Source organism: Sphaeramia orbicularis, chromosome 10 (assembly GCF_902148855.1).
Source record: "Sphaeramia orbicularis chromosome 10, fSphaOr1.1, whole genome shotgun sequence".
NCBI classification, from domain to species: domain Eukaryota; kingdom Metazoa; phylum Chordata; class Actinopteri; order Kurtiformes; family Apogonidae; genus Sphaeramia; species Sphaeramia orbicularis.
Window position 1 is genome coordinate 30,468,732 of NC_043966.1, and position 23,084 is coordinate 30,491,815.

At 40.9% G+C, this 23,084-nt stretch overlaps 1 protein-coding gene across 3 annotated transcripts; it reads left to right on the plus strand.

Moving 5' to 3' along the window:
* The first annotated feature begins 1,684 nt into the window (after nt 1-1,684).
* Nucleotides 1,685-22,905, plus strand: kdm3b (lysine (K)-specific demethylase 3B). 3 transcript variants are annotated; one of them, XM_030144891.1, is made up of 25 exons: nt 1,685-2,184; nt 9,439-9,603; nt 9,996-10,109; nt 10,491-10,596; nt 10,960-11,084; nt 11,164-11,223; nt 11,327-12,028; nt 12,201-13,395; nt 13,484-13,700; nt 13,803-14,017; nt 14,162-14,314; nt 14,517-14,624; nt 14,746-14,873; nt 14,970-15,270; nt 15,394-15,647; nt 16,089-16,361; nt 16,448-16,619; nt 17,009-17,099; nt 17,335-17,465; nt 17,578-17,703; nt 19,020-19,043; nt 20,639-20,778; nt 20,924-21,100; nt 21,553-21,687; nt 21,916-22,905. In XM_030144891.1, the coding sequence occupies exons 1-25, from the start codon at nt 1,978-1,980 to the stop codon at nt 21,994-21,996; spliced, it is 5,400 nt and encodes a 1,799-aa protein (XP_030000751.1). In that variant the 5' UTR covers nt 1,685-1,977; the 3' UTR covers nt 21,997-22,905. The 3 variants fall into 3 exon arrangements, with proteins under 3 accessions (XP_030000751.1, XP_030000752.1, XP_030000753.1); XM_030144892.1 differs by having other exon boundaries at nt 14,973-15,270; XM_030144893.1 differs by lacking the exon at nt 19,020-19,043.
* Nucleotides 22,906-23,084: the final 179 nt, after the last annotated feature.

A 23,084-nucleotide genomic window follows, 5' to 3' on the forward strand; every position in this document is an offset into this window, starting at 1 on the left:
AAGCAGTGAGGAATTGGTCATTGCGTCCACATGCAACTTGGGATGGGCCACTGTCACAGGGGCCCATGCAATATGGGGAGGGGCCTGCGTTCCACAGATTTATTTTGTAGCCATGCAGACATCCTAAGGCCTGGTCTTGATCAGATTGTTAAGCATGGACCTGGACTGACAGTGTTTCCCAACCAATAATGTGTCATATGGCTGTATATCCTGTGTGGAACACATACATAACATATGCAAATGTCCACTTAGTGTTTGTCACGAATTAATAAGAATGAAAAAGAGAAAACCTTTATTCAGCCTTTAAGAGAAATTCATACAGCTCAAAGTCATGATTGCCCCACAGGGTTTACATTCTGTTACCAGTAGGTGGCGCTATATCTCAATATTGGCATGTAAATGTACTCAAGCCCAGACTCTTAAAAAGCACAAAAATCTGACAAAAGACTGGATAAATTCCTTTCTGAGTAATAACAGGTTCGCAATCAATGGTGGAAAGACCAAAATTTTACACAACACCACACACAAACCATGTGGAAAACATTTACACAGCAAACAAAATAACAAAAAAAAATGTTCAAATGACCTGGGTTTCTTAAACCTCTCTCCTGTGATAGGCGTTACAGAATGGAATAAGCCAAAACCAATAGATTCAAGGACAGATTCTTTCCCCAGGCAGTCACTCTGCTGAATGCCAAACTGAGACAGATAGTATATGGATGTATGCACCTATCCTGGATTACACTATTATCCTTGTATAGTGCACTATTGCTTTTCATTTCTGGATTGCACTACCACTGCTACTGTAAATAGGTTTGATTTATATCTTTTAAATTCTCTTATTCTTTATCTTTTATGCCACTCTGTGTATTCTTATTCTATTTTTACCTCTCTTTTTAATTGTATGTCATTTACACAATAAGGTGAGAGAGAAACAGCATCTCAATTCTCTGTGTCCTATGCAGCTAGTGAATTGATAAAAGCAAAAAAATATATTTGAATCCTGAAAAAATTCTTGAATTTTACTCTTGCACTATTGTTCTGTTTAGTGTTTGGTCCCACACTACTCGTACAGTTTTATAAAAAAAAACAAAAACAAAAAAAAAAAAAAAAAAATCTTTTATAACCAATGAGAACTAAGGTTAAGTCAAATTCCTTGTTTGTGTGCACACAAACTTGGCCAATAAAGCTGACTGATTCTAAAATGACTAAAACAACAGAAATTCCAGGCTATAATATGCATGAATGCAAAACTTTCATATCATCCTGAGCCCCAGAAATTCATTTTTGTTATCTGTAGGGGACAAGAGCTTTACATAAAAAAAATAAACAAAACAAAACCGCTGCCCTGTAAATGACATCCCACAAAAAATGCAGCTGAAGAAATTGTTACACCATTCTGTTTCCAATCAAGACAGTTATTTAACATGAAAAAGCCAAAACATTTCCTTTCTGAGTTCCATTAGGATGTATTGATACTGATACTGGATCCTAACTGACTTATATTTTAATTTCAGTCACTTGCAGAGGTGGTCCACCCTCAACAAAACACTGCGGGTAATCCTGAAAACCCATGCGTTTCATTGTACATTAGTAATCATTAAGCTGGTTCTGGGACCTACCGCTAGAGGTCGCCGTTTGCGCAGACCTGCCCTGTGTCTCCGCAGTGCTGCCTGTGTACGAGGAGTGCGTTTGATTGTTGCAGAGCTCAATGGCGGACAGAGTAGGATAGTCGTTTAGCACCGAGGACAATAACATCGACACTATCTAAATTCCTGGCGTGACTCGGTCCGCCGCCCCGTGCTCCCGGGTGCGCCCTCTAAAAGGAAACCTCTCTGCAGACTGAAAAACAAAGTCGCCGCAGCTTTTTTCCCCCCTCGCCCTGCTTTATCTTCCTCCTTTCTTGAGTTCCATCCCGAGCTAAGAAGTTACACTGTTCATGGTGGCTCTCTGAGGCAGCTAGCTAGCGAGCAAACCATGGGGGACTCTCTCGAACTGATAGGGAAGCGTCTGCTTTTGCTCCTCGACGACGGCAGGTCCGCGAATGGATCCGAGGCTGACCAGGCTGCACTGGCTCGGGACTGGCTCCGGGGAACGGTGCGGGCGGTCAGCGTAATTGGTCTGGCCGCCCCGGAGGTTAGCGGAGGAGAGGCGACAACAACAACCGCCGCTGCAGGGCTCACGGTCAGTGTTTACATACAAGCGCTGCCGTACTTTGCGGATAAAAGCTAAATTAACCGACAGTTTAAGTGTTTGCAAGCTGTTAACTATTACTCGAACCAAATTTAACACATTTTTAACCGTTACCCATGGTGCGTTTCGTCGGCTTGTGCAAATATTAGCGATCTAGAAGTCGCAGGCAATGGGGGCGAAGCTAAACTCGAGGCCGGGGATTTTCGGGCCTTTGCTTTGTTCGCTTTTTATCTCGTCAAAGTATTACATTTACCTTCACTAACGGTAACCGCAGCGTCGTAGCAAACATCTACATAGTACTTTTAGCCGATATGAATATCTAAACGCCGGGGGAAATGTCACAAACGGCTATCATCGGTTGAGAATAGCAGCATTAGCTTGTCAAACTGCGAAAGCTAATGTCAGTGGAGTAACGGCCTCACAAGTTCAGATGAGGATCGGGGTGAACCGTGGATTCCTTCGACAACATCCACATCGTTATCCATTTAACTAACCATCTTGTCTGGAATCAGTGAACACGAATAACTTAATTAATCTGCTGACGCTACGTAAAGTGTAACGTTACATATCTTCGGGCTATGTACTTATAGAGACATTTGGGTTTGCAAATACTGGGGTGGTGGTGGTGGCTGACCTACATAAATATACTCCTCAAAATGGATAAAATGTACTGCAATCATGCAACGAGCTTTTCATAGTAGCTTTTTATAAAGTAAAACATGTTTTCAGTGAACAACCTGTGAAGGTTCTTGGAGAGTGCAGAAATGTAATTTTCACTGGCAAGTATTGTGACTGGCAGAAAACATAAACAAAAAGCCTTGAAAAATAAACGTATTGTTGTCATGTGAAGAGCAAGGTATGTTTAACATTTGACGTACTTTGTGGAGAATGCATTTATTTTGCAACTTTAAACACCACTGCAGTTGGTCTGATCCTTCAGGATGTGTGGCAGAAGGAGCAGAGCTTTTTAATAAGTTACTAAACAAAAATAAGCAACAAGTTTAATAAGTTAACAATTGTTACAGAAGAAATTTTCTGGCTGCAGTGTCTAAAGTGTATATATTTCAGTTTTTCTCTGGTTTTTGATTCAAGATTCAAAAGTTTATTTGCCATTCATGCATACACTCATAGGAACTCTTGTGCGGTCGCTCAGAGTGTCAGACAAAAGATACAAGAAAAACACATAATTCTATTTAAAAAAGCCACACACATCTATAAATATATAAGTGCATAAACTAGACTGAAAACTTTTGATGGTAGTACTCCACTGGGAGAGTAGGATGGACTGTAATATACTATCAGCAAATGTCAGAATTGGCTGGTGAACATCACTGCAGGCTAAATTTGAAGGCACCTTGCTAATGGAAAGGAGCTTTGCCTTGGATCAAAAGTGAGCACAGTATCCTCTGACTTTACAAAAAATCAATTTATGCTTCAGGCGAATAACATTGCTGTGCTCACCGCTTGCCCTGTACACAAACTTTTATTGGAGACAATTGAAGAAAGATTTAGGGTGATACTGCTTTTATCATATTTTTGGACAGTGGAAGATTTTTCAATAAAGTGTAACTTAAAAAGAGAGATCCACATTGTATCTGGATTTTTGCATTTGTAGGTGTAGAACAGTCTAGGTGTCTGAATCATTACCCAAGTTCACCAGAGTTAGGATCCCCTTCTGTTACCCAGTCGGACAAACCCAAACATAGTTACCATGCTATGTGGAACTCCAAATGTAGTTATCACCTCACTCTGTCAACCCAAGGCTTGTTAGTGTGTTCAGGTGACCAATCTCATGGACATGGGTAACTTTAGATCAGCTGCATATTTCTCACCGGAGGAACAAATTCATTTTAAAGAGATATGAAGAATTAAAATACAGGCAACAAAGTAACACAGCTGCTGCATTTGAAGAACAGAAGAGAAAACTGACAGCTGACTAAAAAACTGTTAACTGAGTGAATCTGTTAGTTAATATTCTTATCCTTGTTGCATCATTACGACAGAACTGCATCTAACTGTGATTGATTGATTATTCTTTTAAATTAATTTGAGCCTCATTATTTTTTCAGTTTTGCCCAGTTTCTGTTAAAAAGTCTGAAGTCTGCTTTCATTTTTATTCTGTACTTAGTCTCAAAGTGCACAATATATTATCAACAAGTCAACCTTACCACACGTTCCCCACATTCCCTCTTGCTATCTTTTCTTTTGCTTTAAAAATATCCACCAAAGTCTTTGAAATAACCTAGGAGAATTGACAGGTCAGTAGTGATCAATGGGTGGTGTGTTTTTAAGTTTTAATCCATGTTCTGGAGCATAACGTGCAGGAGGAAGTTAGGTTTGTAGAGTAAGTGTCTATTGTGGTTATTATCCTGGTAAGAATTAAACCACCTTTATGACATCAGAAATTCTGAGCTGAGCCAAAAATTAGTGACCTTAAAAGTGCGGGAGACTTTCGTCACCAATTTTTCATCAAATCTGTGAAACCTCAGTCATAGCCTAAGTATCATGAATCTGTAAGGCTTTCTGTGGTTACTCACCTGAATCCCTTCCCTCATGGTGAACAATTTCGAACTGCTATCCACCATAAACAAACCTTGTGTTTACAAACAGAGCCAGGAGGTAACTGGGGCGTCTTCGGAATTTTGTTGTGATGTGCATTGTGGGAAGCAAAGGCTCGTGCTGCTGCCTGGCAGCGGAAGCGCAACCATATGATATTATATGGATGAAACAAACACAACGCGAAACGGCTGAAAGGAAGCGGAGATCCAGCCGTTTCTGTGTCGTGTTTCTTGCAGCTGTTGCTGCCAGGCAGCGGCGTGAGCCTTTGCTTCCCACAGTGCACGTTGTGACAAAATTCCGAAGATGCCCGAGTTACCTCCTGGCTCTGTTTGTAAACACATGGTTGGTTTATGGTGGAGTACACTTCGAAATTGTTCAACGTAAGGGAAGAGATTCAGGTGAGTAATCACAGAAAGACTTGCAGATTGGTGATACTGAGGACTGGGGTTTTACAGATTTGATGAAAACTTGGTGGCGAAAGTCTACCGCAGCTTTAAGTGATGTAGGTCTCAGGTGTAACATTTGCAATCACATCATGGGTCTTTAGTGGTTTGAGGGACTTGGTTTTATTGGTACAGTGTCCTGATTCTTTGTTGTAGGACATTTGTATAGCTGTTGTCCACAGTTGGACTACTAGTACAGTCTTGGTCAGTAATACTGTAGCCAGATATTACCCACTTGAACTCCCATAAGTTTGACTGTTTTCTGGGGATAGAGGAACATTTGCATATGTTTCAAATGTTTTAATCACAAGGTGGTAGTTCCAGCTTTTTCGTGAAGTTGACAAAACATTTAAATACACAGAGGGAAGGTTTTGGTGTCCTCCCACAAGAACATTTTCTGTAAATTTTATGTCATTATTATCATACACACATTACAGATAACAACTACAACCATTAGATCAGGGAAAAATCAAATCAAATGAGCTTTATTTGTCACATAGACAGTTATACATAGTACAACATGCCGTGAAATGTATTGTATGTGTGTCTTCTCCGGATACTTACACACAACCAGACAACAAGGACAACAGTAGAAAAGAAAAAAAAAAAAGCAAGTACGTAATACACTAAGAAGTATATGAATATAGTATAAATATAAAGTGTATTATATGTGCATAAAGTGGATTGCATGTGCTGAGTGTGCAAAGTGCAGGTGTAAGAGCAAAGAAAGAAGTCAGTGTTTGCTGACGATGCGGATGGCCTGAAGAAAGAAGCTCCTCCTCATCCTCTTGGTGTTAGCCTTCAGGCAGTGGTAGTGTCTCCCTGAAGGTAGCAGTGAGAACAGTTTATTGCTGGCGTGAGTGGGCTCTCTCAGGATTTTGGTAGCCCTGGTTCTGCAGCTTCTGGTATAAATGTCCTGTAGGTTAGAGACGGTGGTTCTGATGATGCGCTTCGCTGAGCGAACTACCCTTCTGATGGTCAGTAAGTCCAGGTTGGAGCTGCTGCCCATCCAGGTGATGATACTGCCCGAGAGGATCCTCTCTACTCTGCAGATATAGAAGTTCTTGAGTATCCTGCAGGGGAATTGGAAGTCATGCAGACATCTGAGGTGGTAGAGACACTGATGGGCCTCTTCACCAAACACACCTCTTGGTGTGTTTGGACCATGTCAGATCCTCAGAGATGTTGACTCCAAGGTATCTAAAGACGTCCACCCTCTCCACCGGTGTCCCGCTCCTTCTGCGGTTTCTGGCAGAAGTCCACAATCACTTCTTTAGTTTTGCTGATGTTCAGCTGGAGGTTGTTGAGCTGGCACCAGTCCTCCAGGTAGCAGATCTCACACCTGTACACTCTCTCGTCGTCGTTGGAGATGAGACCCACCACAGCTGTTTTATCAGCAAACTTGACAATGAAGTTGTACTCAGATGTGGCCAAGCAGTCGTGAGTGTAGAGTGAGTATAGCAGGGGGTTGAGCACACACCATTGAGGGGCTTCGATGTTGAGGGTGAGAGGGGATGAAGTGTGGTTGCCCACACGAACCACTTGTGGTCTGTCAGTCAGGAAGCTGAGAACTCACCTGCACAAGGAAGAGTTCAGTCCGAGGTCACTCAGCTTAGTGACCAGCCTGGAGGGAACTATGGTGTTAAACGCTGATGAGTATTCCACAACCAGAGTCCAGATGGGTGAGAGCCGTGTGGAGCAGGAAGGCAGTAGCATCGTCTGTGGATCTATTGGGGTGGTACCAAACTGCAGGGGATCCAGGGCGACAGGGAGAGAGGAGGTGAGGAAGTTTTTGATCAGCCGATCAAAACACTTCATCACCACGGATATCAGGGCTACTGGGTGGTAGTCATTCAGGGAGGTGGGCTGGACTCTCTTTGGGACAGGGATATCGAAGTACTGTTTAAAGCAGGTGGGGATGATGCTCTCTGAAAGGGAGAGGTTAAAGATGGCTTTAAAGATGGGTGCTAGCTGGTCAGCACAGGTTCTCAGGGCCCTTCCAGTAATCCCATCTGGTCCTGCAGGCTTCCTCATGTTTACACTCTTGAACATCCCTCTCACGTCGAGCTCTGTCAAAGTGAGTGCCACCTTCTCTCTGCTGGGTGGTATGTCTGATTGAGCACTGTTCATTTCAAAGCGGGCATAGAAGCTGTTAAGCTTCTCGTTGTTAAGAACTGAGCACCTACATCATATAATAGTAGGAAAAACCCTGTAGTGTGATTCTGCTTGTGAAAAGTCTGTTTTCCATTGGTGGTCTAGGTCTGCTTGTTTGGTTAGAATCAGAGTTTGCATGTTTGCATTTGTACCTACAAAAAAGTCCAGACTTTCTGGGGAAAAAAACTCTGGTCCACTTTAAACGGACCAAGTGAAGTAGGTCTGTATACACCCATAGATATACCACCTCAATAATTTTAGACCAATACCAACAACATTCCTATGTACGGTGGAAGGAGGGCACATATTACATTTATATTAAGACATCTGATTGTCTGTGCAAATATTTTGCTTTTTTGGCTGTCCCTGGCTTTTTAAAAAAATCTTTAAACAAGTGACAAAGTGGCAAGTATGTTTACAGAATATTTTAAAGCATCAGTAACATGATGTGAAATTCCCACTCTGATTTACAATGTATGTGATTTGAAGGAGAAGCAGTAGGGAACACGGAGCAGACGGATAACGGTTCATTCTGGTTCTCACTGCTTGCTATGTTAAATAAAACTATTTAAGTTAAACATGTAGCTGTTTCTGTGGTAGTTTTCCCCCTAACAACCTGCAGTATCAGCTTTTCCACAGTAACAAATGGTTCATGTCTTCAGTTAGAGTGATTAAAGCCAACTATAAAAATCCTGAATCCAGTAAACGTGATTCTGAAGTGTTCTGTTAAAACTTAGGTTTAGTTTGTCATGTTGTTTTTACATTGAACACATGACTATATTAGATTGTTCATTATTATGACTTAAGGTAGAATTGTGGCACAGTAAAGTGGTTACTTATTGGCTAACTGGATCATTACAGTATTTGGACACAAGATATTTTTTAGCAATGGCTATTGCCACAGAGCCAATCAAATGATCCAAACTCTGCACTCTGAATGTTGTCCCAGTGGCTGATTTATAGTGATCAAAAACCTGGGCAAATTCCTCATATGAGGCAAAACAGTCACCCCGTTTCATGTAGTTTGCCTCCATGCTGAAACTGAAAGTGTGAATAGGTGCACAAACCAGCTTCCGGTAACCGGTATCCTTGCCTTTTCCTGTAACCAGATAAGCACATGGCATGTGCGATGCTTATTGTCACAGTACTGTGGCAGCAGGGTGATAGGTTACCTTGTCTACACATGATATAACGAGGGCACTGATTGGCTCTGTGGTAATAGACAAATGAGAAAGTAGTCCCACAGTACTGTGGCAATAGCCATTTTGATATTTTTTAGCATTGCTTTAACTTGATAACAAGTATGGATGTATGCCATTTTTAGAAATGTAGTTACGAACCTGAAATATTTCAGAACTTTCAAAATATTATGTTTATCATAAGGTGTGTGTTTTAGTTCATAATTTCATCATCAGCTTAAAGAAAACCTAATGATGTTTGATTTGGAGAGATGCTTTGCCATTACAAGTAAATCAGCCCATAGTTTTATGTAAAATAGAATGTGAAATCCAGCCTTTACTCTACTTTTACAGGCCACTGAAGTTTGATTTGCATTAAATATTCTTGAGGCATCACTTTTATAACAAAGAAATAAGTGTCAATCCATGCTAATGTTCCCATGTAAGGAAGTTTTTCCACTTCATGTCATGGATTTTCTTGGAATTAAATACTGAGAACTTTTATGAAGGGGTCTTCCAAAATCCAAAAGCTGTACTCGTGCTTGTGAATTTATGTCGTGTGACCCTCTGAGATAAATTTCATCATTACTTCTTAACAACTGCTTATTTCTCACTGGGTTGAGATTTGTTTTAAACTTCCAAGAAACCCCCATGAATAATTTGCAACATGTATTTATATTTGCATTACCAGGCAGTAGATGCTGGTTCCATTTAAGTAATTGTGCCTCATCTTAACTTTTATACAGTATATCTTAACCTTTTATTGAATTTGAATGATTCACAATGTCATTTGCACCCTTCTTCAGGCTTCACACAAAGGGTCACTCTGAAAAGATATGTCAATCCTACATCTTTCTTTTATACTTATTTCAGTCTTTATGATTGAGTTGTGGTTCTTTTTCTGGCTGCAGGTGTTTGTAGAGTTTGAGAATGCCTCGCAGCGATGTTCATGGGTGCAGGTATATGGAGAGGGGGTGAAAGCTGTGCTGGTGGAAGACACCATTGTGTGGGCCAATCGACGTGATGTCACTGGAACTCCTGGATCCCCAACATCAGTTGCACCGTGGCCAGCCCTGGTGAGTAAAGATGAACATGATTTTTGTGCATAGAGTAAGTCCAGAGAACAGTGAGCAGGCAGCACTGTTTTATTCTATGTGAAAGCCCAGTATTTCTTAGTGGGTATTCATCCCCATTGTTGCTTTTAAAGTTTGGATGTTATTATTTATATGACTAAAGATAAAAAAAAAAACACTTCTCCCAGAGTTAATTTAACAAATAGAATCTTCATTTGAAAAAATGTTATGTGTTGGATTTATTGTTGCACCTCTAGTGTTGTTTAAATTTGTGAAATACATATGGAGTATTTAAAAAGGAAACAGGAATCGAGTGTTAATTCTTACTTTTTAGAACTGAGTATTAGTACTTTTTCTCAAAGTAAAACAATTATATGGTGTTTGCTTTTTTATAGGCCTTCCGCTCACTTGTGGACAGAGTGGGTTTAGGAGCGTTGGTTCCAGTGGAATACTTTGGAAGCAAGAATTTTGAATTGCTGCCTGATAACAAATCAGTCCAGAGGTTTGAGGTGTGTAACTTTAACAGTGCTTGATGATTTTTCATTAATGTTTTCGGAAATAATTTTTATAATGGACTTATGGACAATTATTATGTACTGATGGCACTGTTCATTTCGATTTTTAGTGTGCTTTACTGAAAAGCCAGATACTTTTAAGTACAACTTTTCAGAAAAGCATACTTGCCTTTTCAAATGACAGATTTTTGACATGTATGATGTTTTTTTTGTATTTACACCAGACAGTGATAGTTTAAAGACAAAGTCATTTTTAGAAACAAAAGGATAAGCATGTGACAGTAATTGTTAGTTGTGTTTTGCATTCATTGTGTTTGTGTTATTGTTGTCCACATGACACACTTTCAGGACAGTCTGGTTTGTGTCCTTGTACAGGTTGATAAAGATATAAGACACCCATTGCTGTTGGAGCAGCCCTCCCTGCAGGCTGCCATCTCCAGCTGGTGCAGTGACTTTGAACTACAGGAGATCTTTAGGAAGGGTGAGATATGCACTCTTATACTATTAATAGACTATAAATTTCACCCTAAAAACTAATGTTGAACCTACAAATCTAAACAAGTAGCAAAGCCATGTAAAAGGTATATTTACGAGTTTAGGTCTTTGTCATTTACCCACAACTGAGACATGGATAGTGACATAATCTTCAAATTTCAGGCTACTGCTAGTGGAAAGTGGAAATGCACAATGTTTATGTTGCAAACAGCAATGCTCACAGATGACACTCTTATCCCACAACAAAATGAATCTGTCCCCATGTGAATTCAATTCTGTTCACTATCCTTTCTAACTCTATGGTTTCCAAACTGTTTAAATGTGATGTCTTATTGCATCTGTCGTTAAGGATCATACACTATTCAAGGACGCAGGGTTCGGGTGTACCAGCCAGAATTTGAAGAGTGTTGGGCCTTAGGACTTGTCTCACAACACGACCCCATCTCACACATTATGGAGATTACCATGGATAAGGTGTGTAATGTGCTAATGCTATATTTTTTTGTTTAGTCTTGATATGAAATAATGCTACAAAACCTTTTTGTTAATGTAGGGAGAAGAAAATCAAATGGTAGATCCCAGGGTGATGCATGTAATGCTTGCAGAAGAGGAGGTAAGTTGTTGTAATGTACCATACAGTGCTGCATAAATAGAATATGCATTTGAATTTTCACTATAAACTAAACTGTGCCAATGACATTCCTCTCCCATCTCAGCTCGGTAAAAATGGGCGTCGTAGGAAGGACAGTGAAACAGTCAAGGGTGATGGTGTACGCAGACGTAGGACTGCCTCCGAAGGTGAGGATGACTTGAACTTAAAACGTTTTAAAGGAGCTGGAGACATAGGAGCTGATGGGCAAAACTGCGGAGATTCCAACAAAACCCCAGCAGAAGGAATGGGAATATGGGGAGGAGATTCAAGTGAGAGAGTAAGCAGCACAACCAAAAACGGAGGCCCTTCAGATGGACCTTTTCCTCAGGGCAGAGTGTCGTCCCCCAACATCACTTCCTCACTCCAGATGGACCAGTCGAATGCCACTCTTCGTTATCCTGCCCACGTCAAAGAAAATGGTCGTTCACTCAGCACACAAGGGGCTGCGGACTCCACATCCACCATTACTCACACCCCCACCCCTCCTCCCCTCAAACCAGCCCCCTCCCCCTTCTCCACTACTTCATTTCCCTCTCTAGGCCAGATGCCAAGCCTGGTCCCTGGTGCACCAGCCCCCAAGGCCTCCCCATCACCACAGCCAGAGAGAGAGGAGGCCTCCCAGTCAGCTTATTCTAAAACGGCTGCTCTTGTTTCACCTGGGCCTGTCACCATTTCTTGGTCTTCACATGACAGTGGCCCTAGTGTGGCCCTTTCTGCTTCTGTGGGTTTCACTCCTAAAGCTCCTGCCTGGGGAAACCAGACTGAGGTAAGACAGATGGTATCATATGTATGATTCTTTTGAGATCCAGGACACCTCTTTTGCCCATTTATTCAGTGAATAATTTGTAATTATCAATTACATGCTTAACTATTAATTACTTATCTGATTGTCATAATTGTTCAAATGTGCATTGACTTTGTTTTTTTTTTCTCCTCAGAGCAACAAGGCAGGATCAAGTTTTCGTGTGCCACCAGCAGTGTCAGCTGCTTCTGTATTTGGAGACGTTAACCCTCAAACTAACGGAGCACTTACCACTACCACAGCTTCCCAGGACACTTCCAGGCCCTTTGGCTTTGGCTTTGGGGGAGCAAAAAATGAAACCCAATCCCAGCAAGACCAAAATTTGTTTTTCCAATGCATGACCCAGAATTCTGGCTCCAGCCCAAGCCTAGCTGCTGCTCAGGCCCAACCCAAGGACACCAATTACTTCACTGCAGTGTCTGAGAGCCTGAGTAAAGAGCCCCCAAGCCTGTTCAAGCCTGCGGCTTCTGTGGAAGGGCTGAAAAAGTCAGAGCAGCCCAAAGTGCCTGAGACCCATACAACAGGAAATGGTGTGCTCAACAAATCATCATTGGCCTTTCAGGGCATAGCTGTCTCGTCAGGGGTCCGAGGCTCTGGCCTTGCCGTTGGTGGTCTGGCTGCAGCCACTGGAGCCCAGAGTACATCTAAGAGAAACAGCAATAATGGAACTGCAGGAGGCCTAGGACTACAATCTGGCTTTAACACTTCAGATAACCACCAGAACCTTTTTCTTCAGGCCTCCAAAGAGCCTACCAATCCATTTCTGGCATATGGGGAGAAAACTCCCCATACATCCTTTGCTGGCCTCTCTGGGACTGAGCCACAGACCTTGGCTTCTGTCTCAGACAGCAAGCCAAACCTCTTCACAATGGCAGAACCACCTAAAGGCATTCTGTCCTCCACTTTCCCAGCACTCTCCACAGCTACTTCACCCAGCTCTTCTTCCTCTCCAGCACCAGCCTCATCACAGAGGTCACAGAATGAAGGGACTGTGAAAAGGGAGGAGCAGGATATTCAGGAGATGCCTACATCCACTGCAGGCTGTCCCATGTTTGCAAGTACTGGCACAGGTGGCATGGAAGATGTGCCTGTACCCTTTGATCAGAGTCCATCTCAAAAGTTTAGCTTGGAGGAAAGAGGCCAGTCATCTAAACGCGACTCAGAATCCAGCAGCAACAGTGATTTGTCAGACCTGAGTGAGAATGAGGATGGTCCAGAGAAAGGGCCAGTCCCCGGAGGACCACCACTTCCTTCCAAGGATGCGGCCATGCTTCAGAAAGTTAAAGCACAGGGTGCTCCCAAGAGCCGTCCTCGTAACAAGCCTTTCAAAGGTACGACTTTTATTTACTAACAATGAAATTATTTGTTGTGGGTCATACAGACTAAGCTTTGGAATTAACACCATGTTGTCTCCTCCAGTGGGCCAATCGGTGCTTAAAGATCAGAGCAAGGTGCGTCGTCTGAAACAGTCTGGGGAGTCTTTTCTCCAGGATGGCTCCTGTATTAATGTGGCTCCACACTTGCACAAGTGCCGGGAGTGCCGCCTGGAACGATACCGTAAATACCGAAATACAGATGAAGAAAGTGATGAAGATGATGATCCTAATGTGGCTTGTCGTTTCTTCCACTTCCGAAGGTACATGTCAGGCAAATGCAACACACATTTATATGTTTGCAGATACAAATTAGATGTGGTGTGGGTGTGTGATGTTACTGATCTACCTTTTTACCTGCCCAGATTGGCCTTCACTCGTAAAGGTGTGCTGCGTGTAGAAGGTTTCTTGAGCCCCCAGCAGAGTGATTCCATGGCCATGGGCTTGTGGTTACCTGCACCAACTGTCCAAGAGGGTCTTGATCTTGACACGTCAAAGTACATCTTGGCCAACGTTGGAGACCAGTTCTGTCAGCTGGTCATGTCAGAGAAGGAGGCCATGATGATGGTGGAACCGCATCGTGAGTTTAATAAGAGCTTACTGATTTAATCTTTATTTACTGAACATTTAGAACTAGTCATGCCTTTGTTTTAAATTCTGTCTCAACATACCTGTTTATTGTGTCTTATATGTATGTAACATGTTTATTTGGTCTGTTCTTCAGAAAAAGTGGCATGGAAACGTGCAGTACGAGGTGTCAGAGAAATGTGTGATGTTTGTGAGACTACTTTGTTCAACATCCACTGGGTGTGTCGCAAGTGTGGCTTTGGAGTGTGTCTAGACTGCTATCGACTTCGCAGGAACAGACCAAGAGAGGGTGAGTGTCCACATTGAGACATTTGGGGAATTTTTTACTGAGTTCCCACTTGATTGATAGCCAGTACTTCAGTATGACCCTTTTAAATTGTTTTTGTGCCATATGTGTTTTTTGCAATCATGCATGACAAAGTAAATTTTCATAAAGAGGTTATTAGGGTTTCAGTTGCTTTAACACATTGGTTTTTGTCTTCTGTCATTAGATGTAGATGAAGGTCCAGAAGATGAGGTTTTTTCTTGGTTAAAGTGTGCTAAAGGCCAGCCTCATGAGCCTCAGAACCTCATGCCTACACAGATTATACCTGGGACAGGTAACATGTGGATACACGATTGAATTAAATATTCATAAATCCTTACTTGTGAAGCTTTACATGTTAAATACAAACTTGTATTGATCAAGTTAAGTGATTTCATATTTCCTTTTTTTCTTAGCTCTTTACAACATAGGTGACATGGTGCACTCAGCAAGAGGCAAGTGGGGTATTAAGGCCAACTGTCCCTGTACCAGTCGCAATACCAAGACCCTAGTGCGCCCTAATGCCCCCAATGGGATTTCACAGGTATTGTATCTCCTCTACTATTTTCTAGCTTTGTGCTTCTCAACACAGCAGTGTGTTGAACTTAAAGGCTCAACCGTCTGGTTGTGCTTGTCTCAGCAGTCTACAACAAACAGTGGTGGTGGCCTTGGGGCAGCAGCGTCTGGTGTTGGCACTACTCCAAAACCAGACGGTGAAACATCAGCTATCAAAACAGAGACGACACAAACACCAGTCTCATCAGACAGTGGGGGTGGGGAAAGTGTGGGCAGTACTAGTAACTCCACCAGTGGCACATCCTCCCCGTGTAACCTCACCCAGTCCTCTTCCAAGGAGTCACGCTCATCAGGAGAGGGCAACAGCTCTGCTCTACATTGGTTGGCAGACTTGGCTACTCAGAAAGCCAAGGATGACACCAAGGGTGAGTGCAAAAGACATATGGAGTCATTGTAACTGAAGTGCATCAAAACTGAAGTTGAAAATCGTTTTAAAACAATTTTAAAAAAATAAGTTTTATCACCATCTTCCTGCCTAATTCTTTCAGAGTCCGGTTCACTCCGCTCCATGATGAGTCGAGACAGTCGGCCTCCCTTTGGGCTGGACTCCCTTGGTGCCCTGTCAAAGCCTTCTGCTTCCAGTCCTAAGCTATTTAATAGCTTGTTATTGGGCTCCAGCACTGCTCAGTCCAAACCTGAGGGCTCCAGTTTGCGAGACCTGCTCAACTCTGGACCAGGAAAGCTACCACAGGGCCCAGGAGAGAGTGGAGTACCATTCCCATCTGTTTTTACCTCAGCAGGCGTACGTATAACACACTCTTAACAACTCTAGCCATCAGCTAGGTCAGTTTCTAGTGTTTGGATTTTCTATAAATATGTTTTATTACACTATACACTAAAACCCAGCACACAATAGTAATGAGGAAAAGGAAGCAAAGGAAAATGTTTTCAGTTGGAAAGTCTGAATCATTTGACCAAATATTTTTCTTGGTCAAATATATTGAATATGTAATCGATACGAGTTTTTCAGTGCATCTTCACAATATGAGTAACTAAACATGTTCATGAGAAATTATGTAAACAGCAGAAACACCAGCATTAGCTGTACTTGCACCATTTATGATGATACTGCAATGCATGTATTATGAATTAAATATTCAATTATGTGTTTATTTGGCAGGTTTTATATCTGTAGTGACAAGTACACAACAAGGTAACCAAAAATTTCTTGTTGGTCTTTCAGAGTGATAAGCTGAAGAGCAGCCTCCCTAACTTCCTGGATCACATCATTGCCTCTGTTGTGGAGACCAAGAAGGCAGAGGGCCGTCGGACCGGGGCCTCTGAGGGCGGGGAGCTCAGTGTATTAGGTGGACGCAAGGATGGAGTAATTGGTCTTAGTGTTTTGGAACCACATACCTCACACTCCTGGCTCTGTGATGGCCGACTCCTTTGCCTGCAGGACCCTAGCAACAGCAACAACTGGAAGATCTTCAGAGAATGTTGGAAACAGGGTCAAGTAAGCACTGCAATGAATAAGACTCCTGAAACATAATAACTGCTCTTATTCTGTCAGCTTTCTAATGTTTTCTGTTACGTGTCCAGCCGGTGTTGGTATCAGGGATCCATAAGCGCCTGAAATCTAACTTGTGGCGGCCTGAGGCTTTCAGTGAGGAGTTTGGGGGCCAGGATGTAGACTTGGTCAACTGTAGAAACTGTGCTATCATTTCTGATGTGAAGGTGCGAGACTTCTGGGACGGCTTCCAGGTCATTAACAGTGAGTACACAGGCCATTTGTTAAATTATACTTTATTTGTTTTTGTGTCTGTGAAAGCTTTGACCAGAGTTGTTATGTTTTAAGATCCTACATTCATCCATCCATTGTTATCAGCTGTTAATACCTGATTACTCTTGCACAAATGTTCACTTTTTTTTGTTTAAGGTCAAAAACACTGACCTCACAATACATGCTTTTGCCCATAGCCCAAGATTTCACTTTTTTTTTAATTGAGTAAAATATTACAGTTTTGTTTAAGTTTTGTTAAGTTTTCACTCCATATAATGAGTCTTAACAGCCACCGTTGGCATGGTCATATAGCCTGGAAGTCTAGGAATTTTGTTTCTCTGATAGTAAATGACCACTGATGTGTTTTTCTGTGATTCTAGAACGACTTCAAGATAATGATGGCCAACCTATGGTGTTGAAATTAAAGGACTGGCCTCCGGGAGAGGACTTCAGGGACATGATGCCCACACGGTGAGGAACCTCAGAAAAATATTGCTTTGTCTCTTTTCTCACCACCCCTGCATTATTTCAGTAGGATTACTTATACATGAAAAATTATGATTAACTAAAATTGCACTCGATTAATTATGAAAACAAAGTTCTTGTGACAATTCAGACATATCCTGCTTTGATTTTGTTAAACCATTTCAGAATCTTATTGGCCAAGTGCCAAATAATTTATTCGGTAATACCTTCTCTGTCATAGATTTGATGATTTGATGGAAAACCTCCCCTTGCCCGAGTACACAAAAAGAGATGGCCGTCTAAACCTTGCTGCCCGTCTGCCAAACTTTTTTGTTCGGCCCGACCTTGGACCCAAAATGTACAATGCCTATGGTGAGAAATGGTTCACTTTATGTTCACTTTATTGTTTATAAATCATCCCGTCTCCTGTTTAAGCTCATGTTTGCATTTTCTTTCTAACTCACTGTCTCTCTCTTATTTTAAGGGTTGACTTCAAGTGAAGACAGGAAAGTGGGGACTACCAATCTCCATCTGGATGTGTCTGATGCTGTTAACGTCATGGTCTATGTTGGCATCCCTTGTGGAGGTGAAGGTGGAGATGAGGAGCAAGGTCAGCAGTCTCTCTGTCTCAATCTGTTTGAGGCACACACACATAAATGTACTCTTATTACATAACACTAAATTCTTATTTTTAAAAAAAATCCACTTAAATCATCTATACACTGTCTGGCCCAAAAAAGATCCTTCCATTGTAGTGATTATTATGTTTAAACTGGAAGCAAGTTCTTTTACCGTAACTGATGCAGTGAGTAGCTTCTCATTTCATAAACATCCATCAGTTTGATAGAGAGGATAAAGATTGGACTGTATTTCAGTGGAAAAAGGTCATGTGGTCTGAGTCTAGATTGACCCTGTTCCAGAGTGATGGGTGTGTCAGGGTGAAAATAGAGGTGGATGGAGAAGTGATTACCCATCCTGTTTAGTGCCTACAGTACAAGTCTATGGTGTCAGTGTTATGATCTGGGGTTCAGTTGGTCAGGTCTAGGTTCAACAATGTCATATGTCCATAAAATGAGGTCAGCTGATCCTTAATATACTGAATTTGTATTTTTTGCACTCTTCAGCAAAGCAATTCAAAGTGCTTTACAAATAATGAAAGCATTTATGACAAACGGACATAAACCATAATAAAAACAGTGTGAGACATAATGGAGCATTTAAAAAAATTAAAAATAAATATACATATATATATATATATATATATATATATATATATATATATGTATATGTATGTATATATAAGTGAAAAGGTAAAAGCAATGCCAAACAGATTTGTCTTCAGTTTTGATTTAAAAGAACTAAGAAGTGCAGTTGATCTACAGTTGGTTCAGGGATCATGGCACATCGTTTTCATATATGGATTGGCCATTGCAGAGTCCAGATCTGAGCCCCTTTTGAGAAGTTTGGGGATGTGCTGGAAACAGCTTTATGCAGAGGGCCGACTTTCCCATTATCAATACAAGATCTTGGCCAAAAACAAATGCGTTCTGCAATCGAAGTTAAAAGCAGTCCAACAATATGATGTGTGTGTGACTTTTTTCTTGGCCAGGCAGTATATCTTTAAACAACTTGTCATACCAGTTCCACATATCTTAAATTTTCATTACAATATTCAGGTTTTCTTGTATAATATAATAATTAGGAAGTAAAAGGAAGAACTCCCCACAGTTAATTTACATTATTCACTGGCGGGTTTCCTTACTGATTGATCCTGAGCATTGTGTAGTGTACAATTGTAGTTTTGTGCCATACACCATACTTCTACTGTTGTAGCTGCTCCAGGCATCATTGGCTTGAATAAGGCCCTAAAGAGACCCTTCAGTGTGTCTCAACCATTTACATTGTGGTAAAATTTCTCATTCACAGAGGCAGATATCTCTGGACGCCAAGGTCTGTAGACTTTGAATTGTATCACTTGAGTAGCATGCCCTTCTTCTTGACTAACTCCCCCTTCACTCCTCCACCCCATCCTTCTATTATAGTCTCTTCAGGAGGGGCCAGAGCACTGGGACCCGACTGTTTCTACTGTGGCATGTTTTGTTCCACGTTTTGCATTTCCTTGTAAATGCAACCTTTATTAACCTCAGAAATGCTGTATGCATTGCAACTTCCCTTATTGCTCTTTTGATATCTCCTTTTATGTATGTTTTAGTGTGGGTTCAGATGTTTTGTTTACAGATCACTCATGAATTCTGTCCCCTAACATGGGGTTCAATCAGTATTTGACTGAACTGAACATTTACCTTCATCTCTGAAGTTGGCGTATTTTCATTTCCTGTAAGCTTTGGGTGAACTGTGCTCTGGTCCTGACTATGTAGGAGAAAAGATTGAATGAAGGGCATCTAGAACTGGCATTCTTGCTACCTACGCCCATGCGGGATTCCTTTGAATCTTTGCAGTGACACTGTGACAGCAGTACGACCATAGACATACTGTCCTCATTCAGTGGTCCTTCCTGATTTTACATACATCAAAAAACATGAGAAATATTCATGAGAAAGACAATGCAATGACGATTTAGCAAGCACACAGCAACACTTCAACTGTCTGATACTTTATTGGTCACCCAGATAAATGCACACATTTTCAAATGCACAGCCTTGGACTGGTGGAAGATGAACATCCACCAGAGTACACATATCATGCTTGATTTTTTTTATTTTTTTTTAACCATCTTTCTGAATCACTGATCAGTCTGCAGTGAATTGAGAGGTTGATGTATATTCAGGTAGCAGTGTTTGCTTCTCTGTACATCAGTGTTAAGAAGCTGTCAACGTGAATGTTATGTCAGTAAATGTGATTGTGTAGTGTGTAATTTGTCCTTTTCTTCACCTCTGTAGTTCTCAAATGGCCTACCTACTGACCCACATTTTCAGTTAATTATAAGTCACGCAAAATGTAAACTTTTTCAATAGATTTAATACAAATGAATACCAGTACTTCAGTCTCCAGCTCAGACAATAGGGGTTGGGGGGTGTTAATCCATATGGCTGGTGTTGTGTGTGTCATTAAAACCAAATAAACATTTTATGCAAATATGAGCATGTTACACAGACAGGTCTGTATCTTAGAATTTATATATATTTTTTAATGTTTTAGTTTAGTTTTTAATATTTTATAATTGTGGAGTACTTGAGTTGGAACTATGTGTACCACTGGGCTGTGGGCCACCAGTTGAGAACTGCAGAAGTTTTCGTCAAAACGATTTGATGGATATATGTTAATTTGATAGTTTTCATATTTTGCTTAATAGAAAGTGAAAAGACAGTTTTAAATTGACAGCCCAAGCTGTCACTGTCCAAATAGACATAAAAAGTAGAATAAGTCTTTCATGTACAGTAAATAAAAGACAGCAATGTTTTTGTAATTAATTGGTAAATGAGATCTGAAACATGGCCATAGAATGTTCTTATCTTTCAGTCCTATAAGATGACCCACTGGTGCCCTGGATGTGTTTCTATTTGTGTTTATCTTTGATCCTCCAGAGGTCATGACCACCATTGAAGAGGGCGATGTAGATGAAATGACTAAGAGGAGGGTGTATGAGGGAAAGGAGAAACCTGGAGCTCTCTGGCACATCTATGCTGCCAAGGACGCAGAGAAGATCAGAGAACTGCTCCGCAAGGTCAGAGTTCTGTCTCAAAATGCAAAATACCTGTAATTTCAATACACTACGAGTAATATAATATAAATTTTAGGCAGATTGAGACTTGTTTCTTTCTTTTTTTTTTTTTTTTTTTTTTTAATTTTCCTCTTTATTTATTTCTAAGGTGGGAGAGGAACAAGGTCAAGAAAACCCACCAGATCATGACCCCATTCATGACCAGAGCTGGTACCTGGACCAGGTGCTCCGCCGCAGACTTTATGAAGAATATGGAGTCCAGGGCTGGGCCATTGTACAGTTCTTAGGGGATGCTGTCTTTATCCCTGCTGGAGCTCCACACCAGGTCAGAAATGTTGTGTTATTAGACATTATGTGCCCAAACACTTGGTCATGGCATGTGTTTTGTTGGGGTTGCTAGATAAATTTGTGTTAGACATTTAAAAAGATTCAAGAAACAGATCCTCTTACCTCCAGCAAGATGCAGTTTTAATGTGTAGATGTATTAAATAATGTTTTTTAATATAAAGTTGTACCTTACTAAGCTTTTTGCAATGATTGGTTCACCTTTTTAAAGGGATGAGAAATGGTCAGGAATGTCATTTATGCACATTGTGGGAACCTTCTTGGGTTTTTTAGATAAGGTCTATCATGAACTGCAATTCTTTTGCAATTACTATTGTGTTTTTTTAAACCAGTAAAAAAAAAATTCTGGAAAGCTGCATCACACAATGGTGGCATAAATATAACATGTGCTTTGTTTTTTTATTTTTTATTTTATTTTATTTTTTTTGTCAGGTTCACAACCTTTACAGTTGTATCAAAGTGGCCGAAGACTTTGTATCTCCTGAACACGTGAGACACTGTTTCAGACTGACACAGGAGTTCAGACATCTGTCCACTACCCACACAAACCACGAAGACAAATTACAGGTTCGCACGTCTGTTTCCTTTTATCAATCTTTTATTAATTAGTTTTATTTTATATGTTCTCCATTGCGCTAGGATAGTCCTACTGAGGATGTCAGAGTAACTGAAGGTGAAAAGAGTGATAAAATAAGTTTGGTTACATTGGTTATGTCCCAGTTAGGTAGACTCAGAAGTGTTACAAGATAATACACATATATAGTGTTTAACAGACTTTTCCTGTCCTTTCCTCAGGTGAAGAACATCATCTATCATGCAGTGAAGGATGCTGTTGGGACACTGAAATCCCACGAGCCTAAACTAGCACGCCCTTAGTTCCTCTCACTTAATGCTGTCCCGAAACAACCAGCCTCTCAAGACCACTCCTCTATGAACACAGTATACAGTACATTGCATACCTACTTACACATGTACATGCTGCAGAGTGCAGCGTACAGGCATAGAATGTAGGTTTATTGGGGGGTGGGGGGCTGTGAAGGTCGGGGTTTGAATAAACAGAATATTGGATTTGGGGAGGGATTAGACAGCGTAGGGCTTGTCAGTTCTTCGATGAAGGAAGTCCTTTACCGCTGTTACACAGTACGCTCATATTTGTCTAGTTGTTTTCCAATTTTTTTTTTTTTTTGAATAACTCTGTATTTAAGGTCAGTGTGTTTGTTCTGTTGTTATCATTGTGTGTGTAAGATGTGAGAGTAAGGGAGGTAAAAGCTGACGTGCCTTCAGAGCAAATGTTCAGCTACCATATAAGCGACTGGCAAAATGTGAGTACTGGACTAACTTTTCCTATTTTGATGAGGTTGATATTATGTTCTTCAATAGGAGCAAGGTTAACCTGTTTCTGTAGATTTTTCCTGTTGAGTTTTTAAACAGTTGATTGCTTCTGCCCTCTATGGCTGAAATGAATTTGAGAAACAGCCAGTGAAGGGAAGCAGACCAAAGTTTTGTACTTTTAGTTTTCTTATTTCACTTTTAGAGTTGATGTCCTTTCTTTTTATACACCAGAAAGTAATGATGAGAAGGACTACAGAGAGGGCAGTCGCTTTGTGTCACGGGTTAAAAATCACCCATTTGTCCCATAGGCTGAAGGAACTACAGACTTCCAACAACGTTGTTCAAGAATCACAATTGCAGCTGAACAGAACTACTGGCCATTAACATTGTATCAATATATATATTGATCTTAGCAGTCTGTTTGATTTTTCACAATAAAGTTTACAAAAACAACTGTTTGCTTTATGATTATTTATACCTAGTAAAACAACCATGTATTTGCAACCAGGTTGTCTACAGTTCCTGGGTAAAATGTCTGGAAATATTTTATCATGCATTTGCTATTATATTGCTTTTGAATCAGCCACATTTTTCTTCATCACTGAGATTTAAATAAGTTTTTTTTGTGTGTG

What these genes read in the sequence shown, in the direction of transcription:
- kdm3b (XM_030144891.1), top strand. Translation starts at nt 1,978, where the DNA reads ATGGGGGACTCTCTCGAACTGATAGGGAAGCGTCTGCTTTTGCTCCTC. An exon ending in CCTGGGGAAACCAGACTGAG is followed by an intron (nt 12,029 to 12,200) that starts GTAAGACAGATG and finishes TTTTCTCCTCAG; the next exon opens with AGCAACAAGGCAGGATCAAG. An exon ending in AGGGACATGATGCCCACACG is followed by an intron (nt 17,100 to 17,334) that starts GTGAGGAACCTC and finishes TCTCTGTCATAG; the next exon opens with ATTTGATGATTTGATGGAAA.